The sequence below is a fragment of the Ptychodera flava genome, chromosome 13 (assembly GCF_041260155.1).
Source record: "Ptychodera flava strain L36383 chromosome 13, AS_Pfla_20210202, whole genome shotgun sequence".
Lineage (NCBI taxonomy): Eukaryota > Metazoa > Hemichordata > Enteropneusta > Ptychoderidae > Ptychodera > Ptychodera flava.
The window spans coordinates 20,915,432-20,938,308 of record NC_091940.1 but is presented as its reverse complement, the minus strand read 5'-3'; the positions used below and the strand labels follow the sequence as shown (position 1 = coordinate 20,938,308).

General features: G+C 36.4%; 1 protein-coding gene across 4 annotated transcripts in view; it reads left to right on the top strand.

Annotated features, from left to right (window-relative positions):
• Positions 1 to 5,655: 5,655 nt before the first annotated feature.
• Positions 5,656 to 22,877, top strand: part of LOC139147780 (C-Maf-inducing protein-like) — a 95,816-nt gene continuing 78,594 nt past the window's right edge. For 2 of the 4 annotated variants that reach the window (XM_070718981.1, XM_070718980.1), the window contains exon 1: positions 5,666 to 6,213. In XM_070718981.1, the coding sequence (XP_070575082.1) occupies positions 5,872 to 6,213 (342 nt within the window). In that variant the 5' untranslated portion in view covers positions 5,666 to 5,871. Of the gene's footprint in view, positions 6,214 to 22,877 lie in introns of all 4 variants that reach the window. The other 2 variants (XM_070718983.1, XM_070718982.1) reach the window with 2 other exon arrangements.

Below are 22,877 nucleotides of genomic sequence, written 5' to 3'. Positions count from 1 at the left end.
ACACCTGTGTACCCAGTTCGGGGATGAGTGTCTACCGGGCGTCAAGGGTTCACACAACTGCATAATCGAAAACAACAAAACTGGTTAGATAAAACAGATAAAACGTTTCAACACTTCACGAATTCGATATGATTATTATCGAAAAGAACGCACACAGGCTACAGAGGTATTAGAGATTCGAAATACAATGACATAATAGTATGTATGAAATTATATGACTTGGTGGCACTGAATTCGGAACAGTTGAACAACATTTCGTTGGTACAGTACTTGAACTTACTGCTTTGAAACACGCCAAGAAAACAAGACAATTATGTCCATGTACTTGAACTTTCTTGAACTAGGCGGTTCTCTGAGTTAAAAGCGCTCCGATAGTTGGCCTCGCTTTACAGGCGCATGCGTGCTAACGGAAAGTGGTCTTCACGCACAAAATTTATCCTCGTACCCTCGCGAAACCGGCCCAACCAACCTGACCTACTTACAGATTACTTATGTGACTCGAGATACCCTTTTCAGCAAGGAGGGCGCATGTTAGAGTATGGGACATATAGTAAGTACTCTCTCAGGGTCATGAGAAAATTCGACGTGCATACCACCCTCTTATCAATATTTCAGTCATTCAGTTCCACTTCAATTCAATGCATCCGGTTCAGACTGCCTTATCTGTGACGTCACACAGGGGAGCAAATATGTCACCTGTGACGTCACACAGAGGAGCAAATATGTCACCATTTCCAAGTATTTCGAAACGCGTGCTTGGATTTCATACTTATTTATCTATATAAAGCCCATTGCCAAATGACATAATCATCGTAATAAATTTGGAAACATGTTTATTGCTCTGTTATCTTATTCACGGGTAACATTTTTATTGTAGGCTCTAAGCTGCACCTTGTCACGCACATGCGTCGCCTAAAATAACTCGAGAGGTGGCGGGCAGTAATACTGAGTTGAACGTGCCTTAAAATGGTGGAATTGTAGACGATAAAAAGTTAAAGGCTCGAAAAGGTACACTCTCTGTACGGCTTGTGAAGTCACAAACGACATGTACTCATCCCGAATAACAACCTTGTGCAAAGATATATCGACATGATCAAAAGAAGTCGGAAGTTTTAAACACTAAACCTTAAAGATAAATTCTGCTATGTGAAATGTTCCAGGTATCGCAAGTGCTGCAGACTTCTTCATGATTTGACATATTTTACAATCTGGAAGCAAGTAGAGCTTTCATAAGTTCTCAACAGTTCAAAGTTTCCTACAGTTATCCGGATGCGTCAATATTTTTCGCAAAATTCAACAGACATGGATTTTAAACAAATCTTTTCCAGTGTTTTCCGCACGATCTTCACGACCGATCACCGAATCAAGATTTCATAAATGTGACGTCCCTCAGTGGTTACACCCCTTTCACCTTGTGGTTTTGTAAATGTCGTCAGACAAACCTGGTTGATCCAAACTTTAGTCCAAGGCCTATTGATCCCACCCACATGTATGCGGGCTTCTGATTGAAAGAATAAAATACGCAAGCGAAAGCCCGAGCGCTTCGTGACAAGTACTTAAAACAAGCACCTTGGGGTGTGGTGCCTCGCCCACCTTTCCTATACCGTTTCGTGATTTTTTACATATTGTTATGACGCAAAGACTGAAGTACACTTGACTGTCTTTCAAAGAATCGTGAACGTGTGCGTTAGTACACACGCACGCTATAGGGTCATTTGCCTGTGACATGGTCACTCGATCTCCCCGTGATCATACATACATACATACATACATACATACATACATACATACATACATACATACATACATACATACATACATACATACATACATACATACAGACAGACAGACATACAGACATACAGACATACATACATACATACAGACAGACAGACAGACAGACAGACAGACAGATAGATAGATAGATAGATAGATAGATTGAGTTGCCCGCCGTCCGCTGATACTTGGTAAAATTGTCCTCCCGCCCGCCAAGAAATCTCATTTATCATTTTAGTTAATTTACGGCTTTAGAGACTATGAACGTAAATCGACCCCTGTCCAAGAAGATTGGAACACGAGTTGGTAACCATGTCTGAGTCAAGAATCTATCCTTATAGGTTTCAGACTTGTTCTTGAAATCACTGGCAGAGCGGAAAATACCCAACGAGACTCTATCGGTTATGCTTTACGATACCAAAAATATGTCAGCATCGGACAGAGGTTGTATGTGAGATCGAGATCTGCACCTTTAAATCAATTATAATGATAAATAACTTTCATATATCAAAGCGAAAGGGTTTTATTAGCTATATCTCTGATCAACTTGCATGACTAATTATACGCAACTCTCGGAGCAAAATTAAGAACCAAATCCATATAATCAGTCAAATATCAATACCCACTAGCAAGAACCAAAGATTAACATTTCATGACACAAGCTTGAACTGTGTAAATGTGCGCCTGTCTTAAAAGAAAACAGTCAATACATATATTAACTGCCCACCTACATCTCCTCCATTAGTTATTTCTACCGAGCACCGACGCGGAAGATTATCGTCCTGACGAAATAACTGGTGATCAGTTCATTCTACCCGATTGTACCACCACGAGCAAACCACGGGGCTGAAACGGGCACCCGTGTTCATAAAGGTCGATAACAAGCACCCACCTGGAAAACACGAAGAATATGGGATTGCCCTGCGGCTGATAAACGTTTCAGGGTGACTCGTGTCTTTTCGGACACCAATGGATTCAAATGATGTTGATCATGCATGACATAGGAGTAAAAAACCAACAAACATCCTGCCACAGCAACAAAAATCGCAGTACCGTACAATCCAGAGAGCAAATCATGCTGCCATCGATTTCTTCAACTCACCATCACCTGCCTGGTACGGTCGGCATACTAACCAAGGTTCGTTGACAATGGTTTGTTAGCTTTGATGTTGGCGGGTTGACAGGTTCAGTTTCCGATGTTTTTTAGTGACTTCTCAAATGAACTAAGATTGGAAACGAACAAAAACAAACAAAACAACGCTCAAGACCGCGACACATTCACTGATCACGTTGACATGAAGCAAAGTTTTAGAGTTTGTTGTGATATGTTAACATGGACGAATATTCCATTTGGTTTGCATAGCAAGGACGGCCAATTATCAATGAAAAGGAAATATAAGAAAACATCTGTGGTTAATATTAGATTTGTCGAGCGGAAAATTCCGTAAAATTTGCCACACCCCCCCCCCCCTCGCAGGCGGTCCCCAAGAAAGCTCTTTTGAATTAAATCAAAGCTTATGGCGAGGGCTATATTTCCTACACTGAAGACCTAAATTGAAAATGAAACGTTTTTGTCCGAAATTAACTTTTGACCGTAAAAACCGTCTGTGCATCTTATTAAACTTGACCGTAGACCATAATATCTTTAAAGGAGTTTGGAACACATTCGTTATATGACTTAGGACTACCAATTACATAGGATCGATATATCGAGGCATATCTTAGCTGGGCAGACTTACTTTGCATGTAGAATCCGAAGGCGCCTCAACGCTCGCAACAAAAACACTGACGTACTAGTATTTAGCTTTTATTCGACATTAATCTTACGAGCCTGAACTTCAAGCCCCACGTCAAAATCCTGCATCGAGCTGTTGGACCACAGTTACTCCCTCCCGACATCGAACTGCATGGTAGATTACCCTATAGTTGTGTAGGCTAGAACATGTAGTTGGATTGGTGGAAGTATCGTAAAAATTGTCCATATGTGATCGTTTCCAACTTGCCTCTGTATTGCTGAGGTCGAGTTCATTACTGGTCACTGGATACTTTTTGGCGTGTAGCTTGCTTCAAGTTGAATGCCTGGCAGGTTACTGATTGATGCTTTTATTTAATTAAAAACTACCAATCTCTCCACAGATGATAAATGGAAGAATAGTATTTGTAAATAGTAAATAACCAGTGTGGGAGATACATGTCAATGATAATTGTAAACTTTTTATGAAATCTATCCCTAACAGAACCTTCACTTTTATGAACTATAGTGAAGGTTCTTCTAAAGAAAAGAAAAATAATGAAAAACTAAAACACTAAAACATTATAAAAAATATTTTTTGAAAATTAGAGCATAAACGTATAAAATGAACGTATTAAAATTTCAGTATTTGTTTTATGACTTTTTTTGTAAAAAGCAGGTATCTATAATTTTCGTATAATTTACCTGGTATTGATTTGCTAGCTGATGCAAACTTTTTACAGTATTTGTCTATTGGTGTCTTGATGTGTGTGTGTTTTATTTCTTAAAGAAATCATACATAATGCCAGCTTATGTGCAGGATTTGCACTGAGTGTTTTGCAGTGAAAAGATTCCCTCTTCTCAAGTACGTTGTTACGAAGGTAACCCCGCAATACTAAGCTTGATCAAGGCGACTTTTCAGGTTTTTCTAGTCAGAGTCACTGCGCTCATAATCTCTTCATTACGGCACAGATAAGATGCGCTGCGTACTATCTTGGAGCGGCAACATAGCTCTGAAACCATCGCGAAAATGAATTAATGGTCACGAAACCATTGCGAAAATGAATTAATGGTCATGACCATTTATTCGCCTTCATGCATCACGTCTAAAACCGGGGTCGAATATATGCATGGTCACCCATTCGTTATCTTTCAACATGTCAAACAATGTAAGTGGCCGATTTTGCCAATACGCCAAAACTTTTGCCGTTTTGTGCAAAAGGCATTTTCCACGTGCATTGGCACATTGGCACTGCACTAGTCTCCAGCCATCCGTGTACAATCGGTCATCCTTAAACCAAGACAAGCGGAGGTTCTTCTTATGATTGCAGATAAAATTTATTGCAGACGCGGGCTTGGAGAATTGATCTTTTGTTCTGAGATTTACAATTCTATAATACGGTTGACATTAAAATACCATGTTGAGGCGCACTTCGTGAGACGGTTTACTGAAAATCTACAACACGCCAAGTTAGCTTTTGAAACGGGTTTTAACTTTGTGCCAAATCCATTCAATAAATGTCGCCTCCTTTCCGGTTATCCCCGCCATGTAGTTCCCAGAAAATGGAATGGCGAACCATCGAGTTCTGCTTACACCGTGTACAGGCATAATATAGAGTTAGAGACAGCAGATTGGTCATAATGCATTAAATAAATAAGTTGGTTCGTTCACTTCAAAACCTTCCCTTGCTATCAGGTTTCACCGATACCCTTTCAGAACACCCGATTCAAGAACCCACCTGATTCACATTGTCTCGTACATCCATCTGCCGCGCTGTCTGCAGTGCAGTGAACTCAAAAGAAACAGTTTTTGTTCGTCCATGTTCACATCCTTTCCAAGAAAACCCGGACATTCGTTGACTTGTGCATCCGATAAAAATGTGACTTTTTTTCGTGAAGGGTCACGGTGACCTTGTCGACATCGAGCGATGATGTCAACACACACCAAATTATCAGCGGAAAAGTAAACGGTTCTCTATACAACAGCGAGGCGATAGACAAAATTTTACGTCTTTGAATGGACCGTTGATGTAAAAAAAGTCTCTCGTTTTACAGGCACGAATGGACATACCACACCGGCATATATATACCAATTCCAACCACCCCTACAGAAGGAATCTTGCAGCCTCCGTCGCCCGCTTGACGTCACATGCAGTCACGTGACTCCAAGTGCGGAGAGAGTACACAGCAACATTATTTGCAGGTCACGGTTGACATTAATAACGTAAAAATCCTTGGTAAAAATATCGGACAAAGGCGACAGAAAAGAGACTTGACAGACACGGTGAACTCAAGGAAAATTTTCCTGGCGTTACCTGTACTCCGAGAGGTTAGAATTATTGCGAGGCAAGAGAGAAAACTGGATGAACAGAGCGGCGACGGATTTGTTAATTGAATGCGGTGTTATATTGAGTTGTAGGGTACTGAGAGCAATGGCGGACTGTGGCGAAACGGGAGGCGATCACGATCAGGAAAATGCGCTAGCAGCTAATTCTACGACTTCAACTGCGCCTCTAATAAGACCAGTCGGTGGAACACTAAAATACAAACTCATTCACGAAGGAGATATTCAAGTTTGCCATTTAAACCACGCCAGGACTGTCATAAGCAAAATCCTTAGCTCCAAATTCTTACGTCGCTGGGAACCGCATCATCTTGTGCTGGCCGACAGTACGATATACTCGACAACGGTAAGGAATTCACAAGTGAGCGAAATAAATTAGTCTCTTTGTCTTTGATTGTTAGCCTTCATATTTGACCGGTTTTGAGGAGCTGTCGACGCCTTCCCTTATCGACAGCTCAGCGGGTCGTCCTGTTTGCTTTTGTGTGCGGAAATGGGGGTTGTGGCTGCTGGTCGACACACCGAAAACAAACGCTGGGTTTGCCCAGCCTGCTCACAAGTCAAAACGGGGACTGAGATGAGATTTGAAGAAAAGAGAGAAATGGGTCAAAATATGTTGAGGTGTAGGGTGATACAACTTTCACGGACGTCCAGATATTCTCAACAGGGCGCTTCAACTGTAGCGAGTCGGGCAATAATACGGCTGCATGTGTCAATGTATCTAGAATTTCGGCAGCCATCGGAACTGTCATAATGCAATGTCGTGTGCAGACATTCTGTGTAGTTTCCTCCGCTTTTTAAATTTCGCCATTTTCAGCACTAACTAGTTTTCTGAAACGGACGGTATTTTTTCATCTTTTAGAGTAATTTGTTGGACTCACTAAAAAACAAAACAAAACAATACCCAAAACAGCGAAAATATTTATAGCCCGCATCCAAAAAGAAGTTTGCTGTAATCGTTTTGGTTTCTTCCACGCAATACTGTCATTCCGAGCCCGCTTGGATACTGAAAGGTAGGCGGACTTCTCAGAGAAAGCTCTCCTTTTTTCACCAAAGGATGTATGCGCCATATTTTCGATGAAAAAAAAACACAGTTGTTTTTGTTTGTACAATAAACCCGCATTGTTGTATATATGACCCATGCGCTTGATATTTCAACGCCTATATATTAGTTTAAAGGGACTCAGAATTTGTAAAGTTGAAAACAAGTAGAACGTGTTTCATGCGTCGTGCGTTAAACTGCCAGTCCTGTATTTCCAAGAGACCATGATGGCGGCAGTCCGAAGGTAGAGCTTTGTTGTCGTGACGGTACCAAGGCATACATCATGTATGCAAGAAAATTAAACGGTGACGAGTTCTGTAATAAATTCATCGCCGCTTTGGCAAACGGTCTAAATTTAATCTTTGACAGCTAATATTTCTGATTCATTTAATTTATTCGTTTTGTATTTTGTATGTGAAAGATACTGATCCATGTTGCCACAAAACTGAAATCTTAATTCTAATCATAGTACATGACAGTGACATGTAAAATGTCATAATGGCAGTACTGTAACATGAACTGGGGGGTGTGAGAAAGGATATATATTATGTATATATATATATATATATATATATATATATATATATATATATATATATATATATATATATATATATATTGTGTCTGCATGGTAAGTCTAGACGCCTGTTTACAAATTGGAGCATAAGTGGTCTATACATGGTTCGTACAGATTACCTATTGTGCATATCTGATGGCAGACTGGGAATCCCTTTGTCGGGGCATTTAAATTGCGTTGTTTTGTTAAAAGTAGGCTGCCTGAGGAATTTATGCCAGCATAACAGAGTGTCCTTCTTTGGTCCAGTTGGCCCATAATGTGGCAAAGAGCAGAGCGTTTTCTTTGCTTAATAGTGATTTAGTTTGGTGTAGGTACATAGGAAATTACTTACTTCTCATTTATAAAAACATGAGGATGAATGGGTGGGTTTTAAGATGGGTGACTTTGATGGTTTTGTCATAAAATTTTATAGATGAGCTGTCTCTTTGAAGGCAGGTGTACAAAAATGTCAGAAACAGTTGTAGTGCCTATCAAACAACAAAGCATAGAAAAGCCCTCAAAAAATGAAAACATGCTGTGGTATTGAAGAAACCATAGAAATTTTAAATTTTTTTAAATATGTATTTTGAAGATGTTTCTTTTTATAAACTTCAACAATATTACTAGTTTACAAATTAATCTCAAAATGTTTTATCATATGGTGTATCCTTAATATTATATCATTTTCACTGTTTGCAAAGCAATTATTGTCAATATATGCAAGTCTCATACACTTTTCTTTGGAAATTATCAAAAAATGACAATTTTTGTTATCTTTTGTTTTCTTTGAAGTTTGTAAATTTGTTTTGTAGAGGACTGTGCAAAATTGCTTGACAGTGTTGTAAGGGGAACACTTTTACAAAAAGAGATTGCCAGTAAATTTACTTGTAACTCCAAAATTTGTTTTGTGTTGACTCAAATGTGGCTTTGATATGCCCTGGCATATTTGTATTTATCAAATTTCATAGTTAGATTAAACTTACCCAGTTAGTTATAAAAAAGACATAAATGTAATGGTTAGGTTTTAATCATGAGAGAGTCAATGAATATATAAAAAAGTGGTAAGTGGCACGGCTAGGCTGCTTAGACAGTGAGATGGTCATGCATTAATAGGGTTTGGGCTATTTTTAGTCGACCTTATCATTAACCATCTTCTGGAGAAAATAGCTGTTCTCCGGTGGCAGATTGATGGAAAAGTAACAAATTCTGGTCCCTTTTGCTGGAGAGCTGATTGCACAGCCTTTCTGTTTTGACGGTGTATGGAACCTATATATTCAGAGATTAGGAATAAAAAGAGGCTTTAGTGTTCTATTGTGAAAATCGAGGCCACTTCAGTGATGTTATTATGATTTATGTGAGGTACACTGTGAGGGATGCTCGGTGGCAATCTGGTTTGGGGATTTAGTTTGAACAAATGTTTTGCCCAAATAGCAAGTTCATGTGCATCTCCAATATTATCCCCACCCAGGATGACTTCATTTCCTGTTGATGAAAAGATAATGAGAGAGCATTGACGTTCACTGTTGATGCTCACTGTATATTGTTACTGTTCGGTGGTTTTATGTAAAGGTCATGTCTGAAGGATGTTCAGATTAAAGCTGTTGAATAAAAAAGGACACTTTCAGGTGTTTGCACATCACAACTAATGCACATACCAATTATGGTGGCTTTACCTTAACAAAAGGTCAATCTCAGGGTTGTACACATTTTTATCATTTCTACATCACAGTTTATGGCAAGTAGTATTTTTCTTGTTTCATATAATGCTTTTGATATAAGTGGCTCAAAACTTTTTAATGTAATATTTTAATGTATAATAGGAAAAGATCTGTATTACCCTTTGGCTTGTATGTGAATCTTGAACTTTTTTCTGTGTTGTCAGAGCCTCCTTGTGTCATCACTAACAGAACAGTGCACATGTATACGGGCCTATTTTACATTCTTAAGATCTGTGAGAACACCCTTCATGATGGACTCACTAATAATTTTAAAAGGTGTTCCTTGACTATTCGTTGATTTCTGTTTTGATCTCTTATGTTGTCATGTGATTGGACCCCTGAAGCTATCACAGTAACAGGAGCCTAGAGTCTTGGTCATAACGAAAGACCTCAGTTCAGCATGACCTTTTATCTATGGATTGTCTTCTATTTGCAACAGGCTTGACATCATTTGCATAAATGCTGTCCAGTGCACCATAGTAACTGACATACAATACACCCAGCATCCTGAAACTTGTATCAGGTTCGATATCTCTCAATTTCCTGTTTTGGTAAAACAAGTACTTCAAAATGGCCAGAGAAACTGCCTGAAAATATATAAAATTTTCTTCACTTTCACAAAACATTCAGTTCGGCTACTTACATATATGGCTCAGTCCTTAGTGAAAAATGTAGCGTAAGTGACGGTGAGTTCAGATCAGTGTCATTTATCAGCACTTTGTCTATGTTGCACGCAATGAAGGAAGAATGTCGAAAAAAAAAATTAAATTAAATCAGAAATCATAAAAAAAAGAAATATGCAGCAAACTGTAGTCCTTCACATTTCCAAGCGACTTTTGTTTCATGCTTATGAATGTGACGGTTACTAATGCTCTTTCAATATCTGCCCAGGATTACGTGTGACTAACTGTATAAAACCTACTTTCACTTGTAATCATGATTGATGCCACAGCAACATCAGTAGACATTTCATAAGCTCATCTCTCATTGGGTGTGCACAGGCTTGACTGGGTAGGCTGCCAGTGCCAATGACCATATAGCATTATTCTTAGTTTTTTGTCAACTGTTCAGATGTTCTGTTTGCATCCGGGGAAAAAAGTGAATCTTGTTTCCTGTTTGTCACTATCCAGAAACAGGATTTGTCTCTTGAATAACTTTTGTATTTCTGCACTCAATGGACATGGCTGTTGTCGCTTTTTTTTTTGAAAGCTGATTGCATTTTTCAGACAGATTACTGAGAACACGCTTGTGTAAGTGGAAGTAGCCAAGCCGAAAAATATCCCTGTTGCGGTACTATAATTGTGAACAAATTTGAGCCTTTTCTCAATCCTGTGGATTTTGTGTTTCGGCAGAGAAAGACCGTTTTAGAGTAGGCTACTTTGAGGTAAGGTTGGGTGGGTATAGCACTGAAAAAAAACCATCGTTTCCATGTGTAATGATGATGATTCTTTAGGTGCGTTTAGATATATTTGTGCCAGGTAAAAATCTTTGGCTCCAGTGAAACACAAACAGTGTTTCATCCAGGATGGCATCAACAGGGGGGATTTTCCCCTTTAACCAGGGATTTCACCAGTTCATATGTTCTACTTGTATCTCTAATGTGTGGCTGGGACCATTTCATGGGGGTTGGCTGGTGCCCCCTTGACAAATTACTAGGGGGTGCCCACATGTCAGCAGAATGGGAATCCTCATCTCCCTGTCCAGATGAAACACTGCCCAAAAAGCAACTTACTCCATTTTATACCTGTGTAATGCTAACCTGTTTACGTCTTTTCAGAAAGAATGAGTGAACTTACCTTTTGTAATTTTTTTAGCTGTCATAATGCAAATAGATGAATAAATAAATAAAATCAATACATAAATAGATAATTAGAAGAAAATTATAAATGAATGAATGAATGTGTGAATAAAAATATAAATAGTAACAAGTGACAAAAAAGTTGAAATAAATCCTGACAGACATGTGGATTTTTTGAGCCATGTTGAAGGAAATTGCATGTCGACTTATGTATTGTGAGCTGAGCTTGTAAAGCCAGACTTTGTTCCTCTTCATTAGATTTCTTTCTGTTGAAAAAAATGGCAAAATTACATGTCGAGAAAATTAGCCACCTATGAAATTTTTAGTAATGTATAATGTTGCGTGCAGAATAATGAACAAAATTACATGATTATGGTTTTATTTAATTTCAAAGATTTCTATTAATGTCAGTTATTTGTATGATAATTGATATATATGCTGGTAGGGACAATGCATTCAATATTAGTTCAAATTAACATAAAATTTGTATATTTGTATTTTTGAGAATTTTTTTTCACAATTTCTGTCAAATGTTTTCTGTTCAGAAACAACTTATGCAATAGGTTTTGACTTGGATTGTAGGAATTTTTTTAGGATGAGACTTGACTGAAATATATCCAAATGATGAAGAATTTCAGTATGTAAACATTTTGCCTAATTTTATAATTTTGTTTTCAAAACATATTTTTCAGAACTGCTAGAGTAATAGCTTTCAAAGGTCTTGTGAAAATTATTATGACATTTGCACATGCAAATTTTTATGGCAGTTTTCTCTTCCGTTTGTCAGAACATCAATTAAATTTTTCGTAAAAATGCTTGTCCAAAAGCTTTTTAATGTAGTTTGCAGGTTCCTAGGCATGTCATCTGTGTATTTTGTGGAAATGATAATGAAACTTACACAAGATTTTCTTATTTTTTGTGAAAAAAGTTATGATATACCTATTTCATTTATTTCCATATTTGATTTTTGAGGTGCCATGGACTGGTTAAATTATTTTTCAATTACATCGTATTATTCTTTCATTCATAGCCACATGATACAGGGACCATGAAAGTTTTACTTTGTTTTAAAAACACAATTCTTTGCAGATATTTATTTGGCAAACATCCTGGCCAAGGTTGTCCGACATTCATTGACAAAATTCAAATGAATTATGTCATATCTCAGGATGGGGAGAGGGGAGGACTTGTTATGGCAGGGGAAATACAAGTTATGTCACGGTTATGTGTTTGTCACCATAATGATTAACTCTGGGAAAACATTGGCTGTAGAAATGAAGGCTACGGTTAGCTAACATTGAAGTCACTTTTTTTAGCTCCGCTGTCAGCGACGCGGAGCTTATCAAATAGGTTGATTTTCCGTCGTCGTCCGTCGTCCGTCGTCCGTTGTCCGTCGTCGTCGTCGTCGTCGTCGTCCGTCAACAATTGCCTTCTCCTCTGAAACCGCAAGTCCAATTGCTTTGAAATTTTATATGCGGTTCACTTTGGGTGACCTCACTTAAGTTTGTTCAAATCGTGGTGAAATTTGCATATTTGTATTTTTGGGGCATTTTTTGGTGTTTTTGGTAAAAAAATCTTCTTTTCTCAAACCGCTTGTCCGATTGCTTTGAAATTTAATATGCAGTTTACTTATGGTGACTTCAGTCAGATTTCTTCAAATCGTGGTGAAATTTGCATATTTGTATTTTTAAGGCAATTTTTGTCATTTTGGTAAAAAAATCTTTAAAAATCTTCTTCTTCAAACTACCGGTCAGATAGCTTTGAAATTTGGTACATATGTCCCTAGGGATGATCTATTTAAGATTTGTTCAAATTGTGAAGAAATATGCAAATTTGCATTTTTAAGGCAATTTTTGCCATTTTTGGTCAAAAATGTATTTCTCAAAAAGTACTGGTCTGATAGTTTTGAAATTTGGTATACAGGTTTCTATAGATGCACTTAGTAATATATATTGAATTTCTGATGAAATCTGTAATTTTGTATTTTTGGGCAATTTTTGCCATTTTTGGTCAAAAAATGTGTATTGCCAAAACTACTCATCTGATAGCTTTGAAATTTGGTATAGAGGTTCCTACACATGAACTAAATGATATGTATTGAAATTATGATGAAATCTGCAATTTTGTATTTTTGGGGCAATTTTGCCATTTTTGGTCAAAAAATGTGTATTTCCATCTGATAGCTTTGCAATTTAGTATACAGGTTCCTACAGATCACCTTAATGATATTTGTAGAAATTATGATGAAATCTGCGATTTTGTAATTTTGGGGCAATTTTTGCTATTTTTGGTCAAAAAACGTGTTTCTCAAAAAGTACTGGTCTGATAGCTTTGAAATTTGGTATACAGGTTCCTACAGATGAGCTAAGTAATATATATTTAATTTCTCCTGAAATCTGTAATTTTGTATTTTTGGGGCAATTTTTGCAATTTTAGGTCAAAAAATGTGTATTTCAACAACTGCTCATCTGATAGCTTTGAAATTTGGTATACAGGTTTCCATAGATGAACTACATGATATTTATTGAAATAATGATGAAATCTGCAATTTGAATTTTGTGGCAATTTTTCCCATTTTGGTCAAAATATGTGTTTCTCAAAAAGTACTGGTCTAACAGCTTTGAAATTTGGTATACAGGTTTCTATAGATGAACTCAATTTGATCTTTTGAAATTATGATGAAATCTGCAATTTTATTTTGGGGGGCAATTGTTGCCATTTTGGTCAGAAAATTTTATTCTCAAAACACTACTCATCAGATAGCTTTGGTTGACATGTTCCTAGGGATGATCCGATGTGATATATTCAAAGTATGATGAAATCTTCAATTGTGTATTTTTGCAGCTTATTTTAGCCACTTTTTTCTGGCCACTGCATTGAGCTATCAAAGATTTCCTCCTTCTTCATCAACATGTGTCAAAAATAGTTATTCTCTACATAAACACAGCGGAGCTATATCGGCCGCTAGGTCACTTTTTTTATGTCCAGGGAAACCTTAAGATTACAACAAGATAAAGAACCCTTGTTTAGCTGTCGCTTTTGTAGAATTATGTTTGTAGCCTGGTATTATGATTAATACAGGATATGAAATATGCTATTTCTGACTCTGTGCCGTGTATGCAAAATATATCAAAAGATGTGTTGATAAGTCTGTCCGTCACTTAATTCTTGCATTGTAGGGAGATTGTTGGTATTATATTTCTATTGCCAGAAGAATATGTTGTAGGCTCCTCTTAAATTTCCCCAAAAAGGAATAAACATCTAAATAATATATTTTGTGTCTTCCATGATACAACATGTATTATTTAGATATTTATCTCCTTTTTTGATGTTGAATGTGGGTCATTTTTTTTTCTGAATTTGTCCAAAAAGGAATGAATTTTTCAATAATGTATGTTCATCTTCCACGTGGTGTGCCCATTGTTGTGAATTAGGCAGGCAGCACGTGTGCACTCCTCAAGTACGTGGTCAAAATATCAATACCATGAAATTTCAGTGACAATATGTCAATATAGTATTGCTTAGATTATAAATGCAAGTGTGTTTTGAAATTGTGAAAACTCAAATCATAGCTGTTGGCAAGTGCAGTGTGTGTTTCTGCTCTGGTGACTCTTCTGTAAAGTATACATAAACATGTATGTCAAAGTCTCTGGCTAGCATCACACTTTACATGCAGTGTAAATCATTGCTTTCGCATGATGCGTGCAATTTATCAGTAAAGTTTGAACTTGAGATGAATTTTGCCACAATAACATCAAGTAAAATTAATTGCGTTTTACTGATTTGTATGTTGAGAAATCTGAATTCTGCAACATCCGTTTCATCGGGAAGTGTTGATGAATTGAAAACAGAAAGATATTCCAGCAGCTCAATCACACTGACTCCATGTTTGTAATTGGCCTGTTCAGGGAATGCTAGCATAGGGGAAAAGGCAGTTTGAGACACACAGCTACTTGCAAACAAATAAAAATATTTTCTGTCTGGGATCATGGGGTTCTGTTTCCTAGTCTCAAAACCAGTGGAAAGAAATCCTATGTTATTCCCGAGTTATTAAAAATGATTGCCTCGTACAACATTACATCTGGCATACCAGCCTGTAATATTGTGTGAGCTCCACCATATAGCTAGCTCAACATACATTGTACAAAATATATACTTGGAGAATATTCAGTCTTTGTTCAGTGTCACATCACTGTGTGAATTGCAAAACTTCAGAAAGAATGCGCCTCTGGGACAATTGTACTGACTCTCAAATTTTACCAAAACTTTTCTGGGATAACACTTGTGGGGGCTCATTTTAAAACCCTTGGAAGAAGAAGAATTTTCACTGTCTTACTTTTTTGAAAATTGAAAATTCAAATTCCATGATAGAGTTAACACAGGGATGGTGGCCATTTTGAATTTCAAATATCTGGAAGTCTTCGATAATTTGTCTCTCTAGTACAACAGTTTGCATGGTGACCCCTGATTTTCATTCCATAGTTTGAGAGAAAGCAGTTGAAAGTTGCCTTGAGGCAAACTGGAAGAAAAGTTTAAGTTTTTAAATTCCAGGTGTATACTACCTGAAATTGAAAAATAACTTTGCATATACATGTATGTCATCCCATATGTCATTGATCTTATTGAGATTATCATCCAGTAAAAGATAATGATGAATAATTGTCGCTGAAAATAAATTCATATTCTTGATTATAGGATAGTACATGATGTATGCATGTTTATGCAGTTGGATATAATATTTGCTTTGTGTCGTATATCTGAAAATTATTGGGGGGGGGAGTCAACTATACCCTTCAAGGGGAGAAGTGGGGAGGGACATGTGACACACATGATGCCTGCATGATACCTTGAGGCCCAGCCTGTACTTTCTGAATTATGACAGTGACAAATTAATGACCATGATAAGCATAACTAATAGGGTTAATTTTCAAAATGAATGATGATATTGTCAGATTTCACAAAAACAAGAGTGCAGTTGTTTGTGAAAAATGATGCAATTAGCCGATTTTCATTGTGGTGACTTGTAAGTAAATTTTATTGAGTGTCTTTCAAATTCTTATTATCATAGTTGATAATACGCTGTTTCCTCCAACAGTCTGTATGACCGCTTTACACATTTTGAAAAAGTTTTAAGATTCAAGGGCCAGTAGCTGTTTCCTTCAATTATTTTTTTCACCATTGATGTTTTGTTTGTCAATTGCAAGTTCATGCTCTACTCCCAAAAGCAAGTTGAAACACCTACCAGTACTATTTACCTTGTCAACACGGCATCTGTACGTGAAATATGCCCTGCTTTTTTATTGTGATTGAATTCTGGTGCTGATCAGACTTCACTTATTATCGACCATAACAATGCAGTAAACATGTACACAGACTGAAATGACAAGCTGAATACTGTATCTCGACTTGCTTTGGAGAGAAGAACAAGAAACTGTGGTCGTCATTAAAAACAAAACTAGTGAAAAGATCTTCAAAAGTTACAACTACTCCCGTTCTGAGCAAGAAGGTAGAAGGTAGGCAAACCTTGCAGGGATTTGAAATTCTTACCAAGTGCTTGTTCCATACATGTATAATGTAGTAATTCTGGATTCCACAGTGAATGGTGCAGAATGCAAAGCGGATTCATAACTGTCAACATATGTACATGTGTGCAATTAGGTAGACATAGTTAACTCTTGTCCAAAACAGTTCAGATTCTAAAATACATACAGCCGCAAATTTCATCATAAACTTTCTACTGGTAGGTCTTTCTCAACCCAGCTTTTAAACAGTGGAACACATATACAGCCTTATTTCATACTCTTGATACAGACAGCTGGTCCAAAACTGTTCCAAGTTGTCTGAGCTGACTCCAAATCAAATGACAGTAGCATCATGAAATTTCGGAAGACTGGTTCTCGTCTGAAAATTTTACAGAGACTGCTCAGAAATTACACCTTCAAAAATTGGTGACATAGATACTTTCTTGCCACCGTGTCCTGTGATTGAAATTATGATGTTCACTTTGCTAGAGATCCTACTACAAGCTTTAGTTATGACATACAGTAAACACAGCCACAAAAAAGACAAAAATTTCTTTTGACAACTCCTTGTGTCATTTAGGTGATGCTGTATGTCGTGATAAACCTAAGATCGTGATCAAATAAACAAGAGTATATATTCAGTAGCATTCATTGTTTGAAGTTATACAAATCCCAAACATTTTGATGGAAATAAGTCTAAATCTGACAAGTGATGTACGACATCCCGATGTCATATCACGCCATACCTATTTCAGGATTGTTTTCTCATATTTTTCTCATCCTTGTCGATTTTCCTACAGCAGTTTCAAAAGTGTGCTGTTCTACTTGAGATGATATTTTTATCCCAGTTTCCTCCGGTTCATTAAATCTCAATGCCTACAAACTACTTTGACATTTAAAAACGAGAGTGATAAACCTTTAAATAGACATTTCAGGTCACGACGAGGAAAATTAACATAACTACTTACGTGCTGCAATGCAATGGCATTGAGAAATATCCCTGTGTACGGTACTCACAATTGTACATTCAAGAATTCATACGAAAAGCAGAATCGAGTTGGACTTGCTCAAATGCTGCATTAGAGTCCAAAGCGTAGCTACATTTGCAAAGCTCTGTCACAAAGGTTTTTCTGAGAATAAATTCAGTGTCAGTTACACAGTCTCACGACGCACTGTTTATTGCATTGGCAGTGGACCAATGTCTCGGCAGCGTTCTCGTCATACAGTTTACGAGTATATGTGTTATCAAAAGTAAATACAAATCTGATGATGGCATTACCGTATTGTTTCATTCTTTCAAGTGTATTGTATTCATACGGTCATATAAACCTATCCACTGTCAGCGTGTCAGATCTGCCCTGTCTCAATCCCGTAGAATTTCTGTTGTTTCTGTTGTCATATTGCCTTTCACTGTAATTTCATCGTCCATACTTGCTGACCTATGCCTGTATCAATGGTTTATTTTTCTCTGTCTCTTCATCTCGTCAAACTCCTTTATTGTTTAGCAACACTTTAAATTCAGTCTGCTTGTAATATTATCAATATTATCAGAACATTACATTGAAACAGTTTCTTTTAAAATGTCACACACAGATATATATATATATATATATATATATATATATATATATATATATATATATATATATATATATATATATATATATATATATATATATTAATTAATATATATCAAAGTCATATGTTAAAATTCAAAGCCACATAGTACTCATGAAAACATGTATCTGCCTGCCTGTGCCTGTCAGTGTCATTGAGAGAATGTGTGCATGACTATTTGTGTCTGTCCATGCACTGTCTTGTTTGGAAGATGACATCATGCGCTATTTCAGTCGGCATATTTTTATCGTACCTAGTTAATGCATGCTAAAAGCCTGCAATTTATGTTTTGTTTTATTTATAAGGTCTGAGTATATTTGATCATGGCGTCATTGACTTGCCATTTGATCTTCCCCTACATATGTTTTTGTCTTTCAATGCCTTATGGTACCCTCCTACAGCAGCTTGTACACCATACTGCAATAATACTTTTCTCAATTCAAATTGATGATGTACAACCATCAGGGATTCAGGGGTATAGTGCTTATCTGTGACAGCTTACTTTGAGCCATTTATCATAGTTTGTGTTTTGCAAGTGATTCTCTCCTTTGAAGGTCACCTTGATTTAATCGGTATGCTTTCTCCGCTGTGTTCACTGACAGTTGTACAGCAATGTAATATTTTTTTCCCTCAAAGTTGAATAAAATGGTACATTAACTTTTATCTGTTGGTTTGCAGGACTTGTTTATTTGCTTATGAAATAGCAAACAAAAAATAGTAATGCTCTGAAGATTGCACAGTCACCATATCAATTTTGTTTTCCCGAGAATACCCCTGGGTTCCCAGCCTCGTTGTAGGCCTGTCCCTGAAGCAATTATCACACAAATTTGCAGTGTCTCTGTCGAGTCGAAAAATCAATCTTTTTATCACCAAATTGTTTTTGAGTCAGTATGTCGTATGGGATTTGATAAAAATCTGGCAGATGTCAAGAGTTTGAAAATTGTCAAAGTTGTTTTCCATGCATAAATATTTTGCTGTGTTACTGCAAGGTGTTCATAGCTGATTTGTTGAAACCACACTTTTTATGACAATGATATAGAAAGATCTTTTACAGTGTGTAATTTTCAAACAAGGTAAAATGTAAAGTTATTGAAAATTTATTGGAATATTTTTTACAGATGTATTATGATAAGAAAATCAATTTTTTCTGTAAAAGCACACTACGAAATACAGAAATTTTCAGATATGATGATTTTAGAATTCGTTTCAACAGACAACAAAGATTTGACACATGGTCATCCTTTTTTAACAGGCAAATGCACAAGTGCTATCCCCTCTCCCCACCACTGCCGTGACACCTTTCACCCCTTCCCCAGACAACTGCAGCAGTATATGCATGTAGGGGTTAGTTTTCACTGAATACTTTGTAAGGATTTGTCATCTTAGAACACTCCTGATTGTAGCATCAAAGCCTGGACATTCTCTTCTTAAGAGAGAGAAAAGGAATGGAGATGTTGAGAAGTTCATTTATTCGTAACTGGACTGTTTCTCTGATTTGTCAATCAATCTGCAAACCTTGGGTACATTTTTGAGGTCACCCTGTAACCATCACGTGTGTGTTGTGTGTGATTGAACTTTGGTGAAGTCCAGGCAACCTGGGTCAAAAAGTCTTTGTTAAAATATTACTTTATATTCAGATCGAGAGGGGCCAAAAAAATTTGCGATTCGACACTTGTATTTCAATCACGTTTCCTCTGGTAATGCTACCTTTGCTATTGCACTTTGTGAACAACACCTTAGGTTATAAAAATCTGTATGCCTTTTTGCTGAAATGTGACGGACTCCTCAGTAAATGAATCAACAACATAGTATTTCAGATGCTATGCCATATGCACTACTCAACCAGAAATAAAAATATTGAGTAAATTTTGTATATGTAATCATTATCTTATGTGTTGCGTGTGTTTATTTCATATATATATATATATATATATATATATATATATATATATATATATATATATATATATATATATATATATATATATATATATATATATTGTATTCATTTTGTGTATATATATATATATATATATATATATATATTTGTTTATATATTCATGTATATATATATATATATATATATATATATATATATATATATATATATATATATATATATATATATATATATGACTGCAGTGTTTGTTGTAGAAACTTATGTTAAAAATGAGTTTCGATGTTTGCTGAGCGTCTGGTTAAGAAGTGTTAAGGATTGAGAAAAGATGACAAATATGTGGTGTTATTTACTGTATAAAAAAATATCTACTTCCGGTGAAGTAGCTGTCAATACAGATTTGTACCGCCTAAATGTGTCTCCACAAACAAAGAGTAATAGCAAGGTGGCATTACCGTAGAAAACGTGATTAAAATACAGGTATCACATCGCAAATCTTTATGCCCCTCTTGATCTGAATCTATAGTCATTTTTTGACAAAAGACTATTTGACCCGGTTGCCAGGAGTTCACCAAAGTTCAAATCAGATGCAACACGCAGATGATGGTCACTTCACTGTATTTCCTGCATGCATAATGGTCAGGGAATATATAGTGACGTTGATGTCGTTCCTTGTGGTACCGTTCTGGAAAGGTACACTATAAATACAATGAATGGTGCCTATGAGAAAAACACTGGCATTTCAACAGACTTTAGAGAGAAGAAGAAGAAAAGGGACCTGTCGTATGTAATCAAAGTAATGAAATACAATTACAATGGAAAGTCACAACAATTATCCCTACAAGTTTTTCCAGTATTATTTTTGCCATACAAGCCATGGTTATAAATGCACCGTTAGTAATTTCAAACCAGTGTGATTTGGAGTCAATCAGAATTTAATGGACCAGGCAACCCATTTTACAAGTCTCTATTTTTACTGCCTCTGAAATCACACATAACATTGTAAACCATAAGCAGGTACATGCATCTGACACCCAATTAACATATGAAAGAAAAAATACATTAGTTCATTTAAAAAGACAGAGAAGCTGGCGATCATATTTACGGTGCCTCGTAATTTCTTTTGTGTTAATAAAAGGCTAAAATATACTAAATTGTCAGGGAACAAAAACTATGCGTAAGCTGTAAATCAAAATTTTGAAATGTGTATTAAAAATGATGAGTGCGGTCTGAAATTAGTCAGTACGTAAAATAGTTGGTTTCACTTCAGGGCTTGACTGTATGCATGCAATTTTCAAAAGCAAGGTGAACATAATTTATTTAGGATTCAGTTTTTTTTGCTGAAGTTGAACAGCCATAACGGTGTTCAAAACAGAGAAATTTTCCCCCAATAGAGGGCTCTCGGATTGAAAATTGGCCCATTTTAAAAAAAAATATCAATCATGTAGGTTGTACTTTGCTGAGAAGAAAAGTTCACCATTTGTTTTCTCTGTACGTTTGACGCACAGCCTCTCCCTTGTGTACTTCTTGTGAATGCCTGTCAATAGATACTGTTGGTGAATTCCCACCCTTTGGTGCCAAGTAGTGGTACAACCCTATTGTTTCTTGAGGTGAAGTTGGATCTCTCTATCTTTGCGGAGGGAAGTTGGATGAAAAAGTTAATTAAATCAGGTCTTTCACTTTTAAAAGCAATGAGATTAAATCCTCTCTCAATTAACAGGATTAATTAAAACCAATTTAATTAAAATGACCAAAATAAGGTAAAGTTAAACAGCTTCTTCAATATGCCTCTGTGAATCAGCTAAATTTAACATTATAGTACATAGTTTAACTACTTTAGGAAATTACATTCTAAATTATCCTGTTAGGCTTTCCAGTGTTTCATGGTACATTTTATGATACATGTTACAGGTGACGCAGTACATGTTCCATAATTTTATGGTATTTGAGAAATTTCTTTTATTTCACTGACAGAAGAGATTTTGATAGCTGTCTCAGTACAGTTCACAAAAAATTGCATCTTGTCGACTGTTAAAGGGACAAAGTCGGCCATTTTTTATGAAATGAAGTTTTTTTTGATGTGAGATACTACTTACATTGTTTGACATGTTGAAAGATACTAAATTAATGGGTGACCATTCATATATTTGACCCCGGTATTAGACACGACACATGAAAATGTCATGCAAATGAATAAATGGTCATGACCATTAATTCATTTTCGTGATGGTTTCATTGATCGACGTGTCTAAAACGGGTCGAAAATATGCATGGTCACCCATTCATTCAGTACCTTTCAACGTGTCAAACAATATCAGTATAGTAGTATCTCACATCAAACAAAATTCCTGGAAAATGGCCGACTTTCCCTTTAAATAAGTAAATATGGAAACCTGGAAAAGAAACATTGGACATTTTGTGCTTCTGTTTGGCTTAAATTCAACAATTAAATTCAAGACTTCCCATTGACAACAGAAGAACAGTCTTCCCGAATCAACAAATTTGGTAAACCTTATTCAATGCAGGTTTTGTAGTTGTAAGTACACAGTTTTGAAAACATCCTGTTCAAAAAGAGTTCTTTGCTGATTACTTTTTTAGAGAAAGACAAATCAGAAATATCCTACTGGTATTTCCATAACGCCAAGTTGTATAATCAAAGAGATTGGAGGTCATAGTTCACGTTGACATTTTATTGGTTGTTTTTCTATAGCCTCCCTTCGTATGAGTTACAATAACTTTTAAATCAACCAGCAATCCTTAGATTCTAGAAGGCCGGGCCATATCTGGTCCATGAGACGGCTTGTTGCCTATTCTGTTGCAAGTTTTGGTTCACTAATTAGTGCAAAAGGTAGCTTTCAGGAACACCTTAATATTCTGA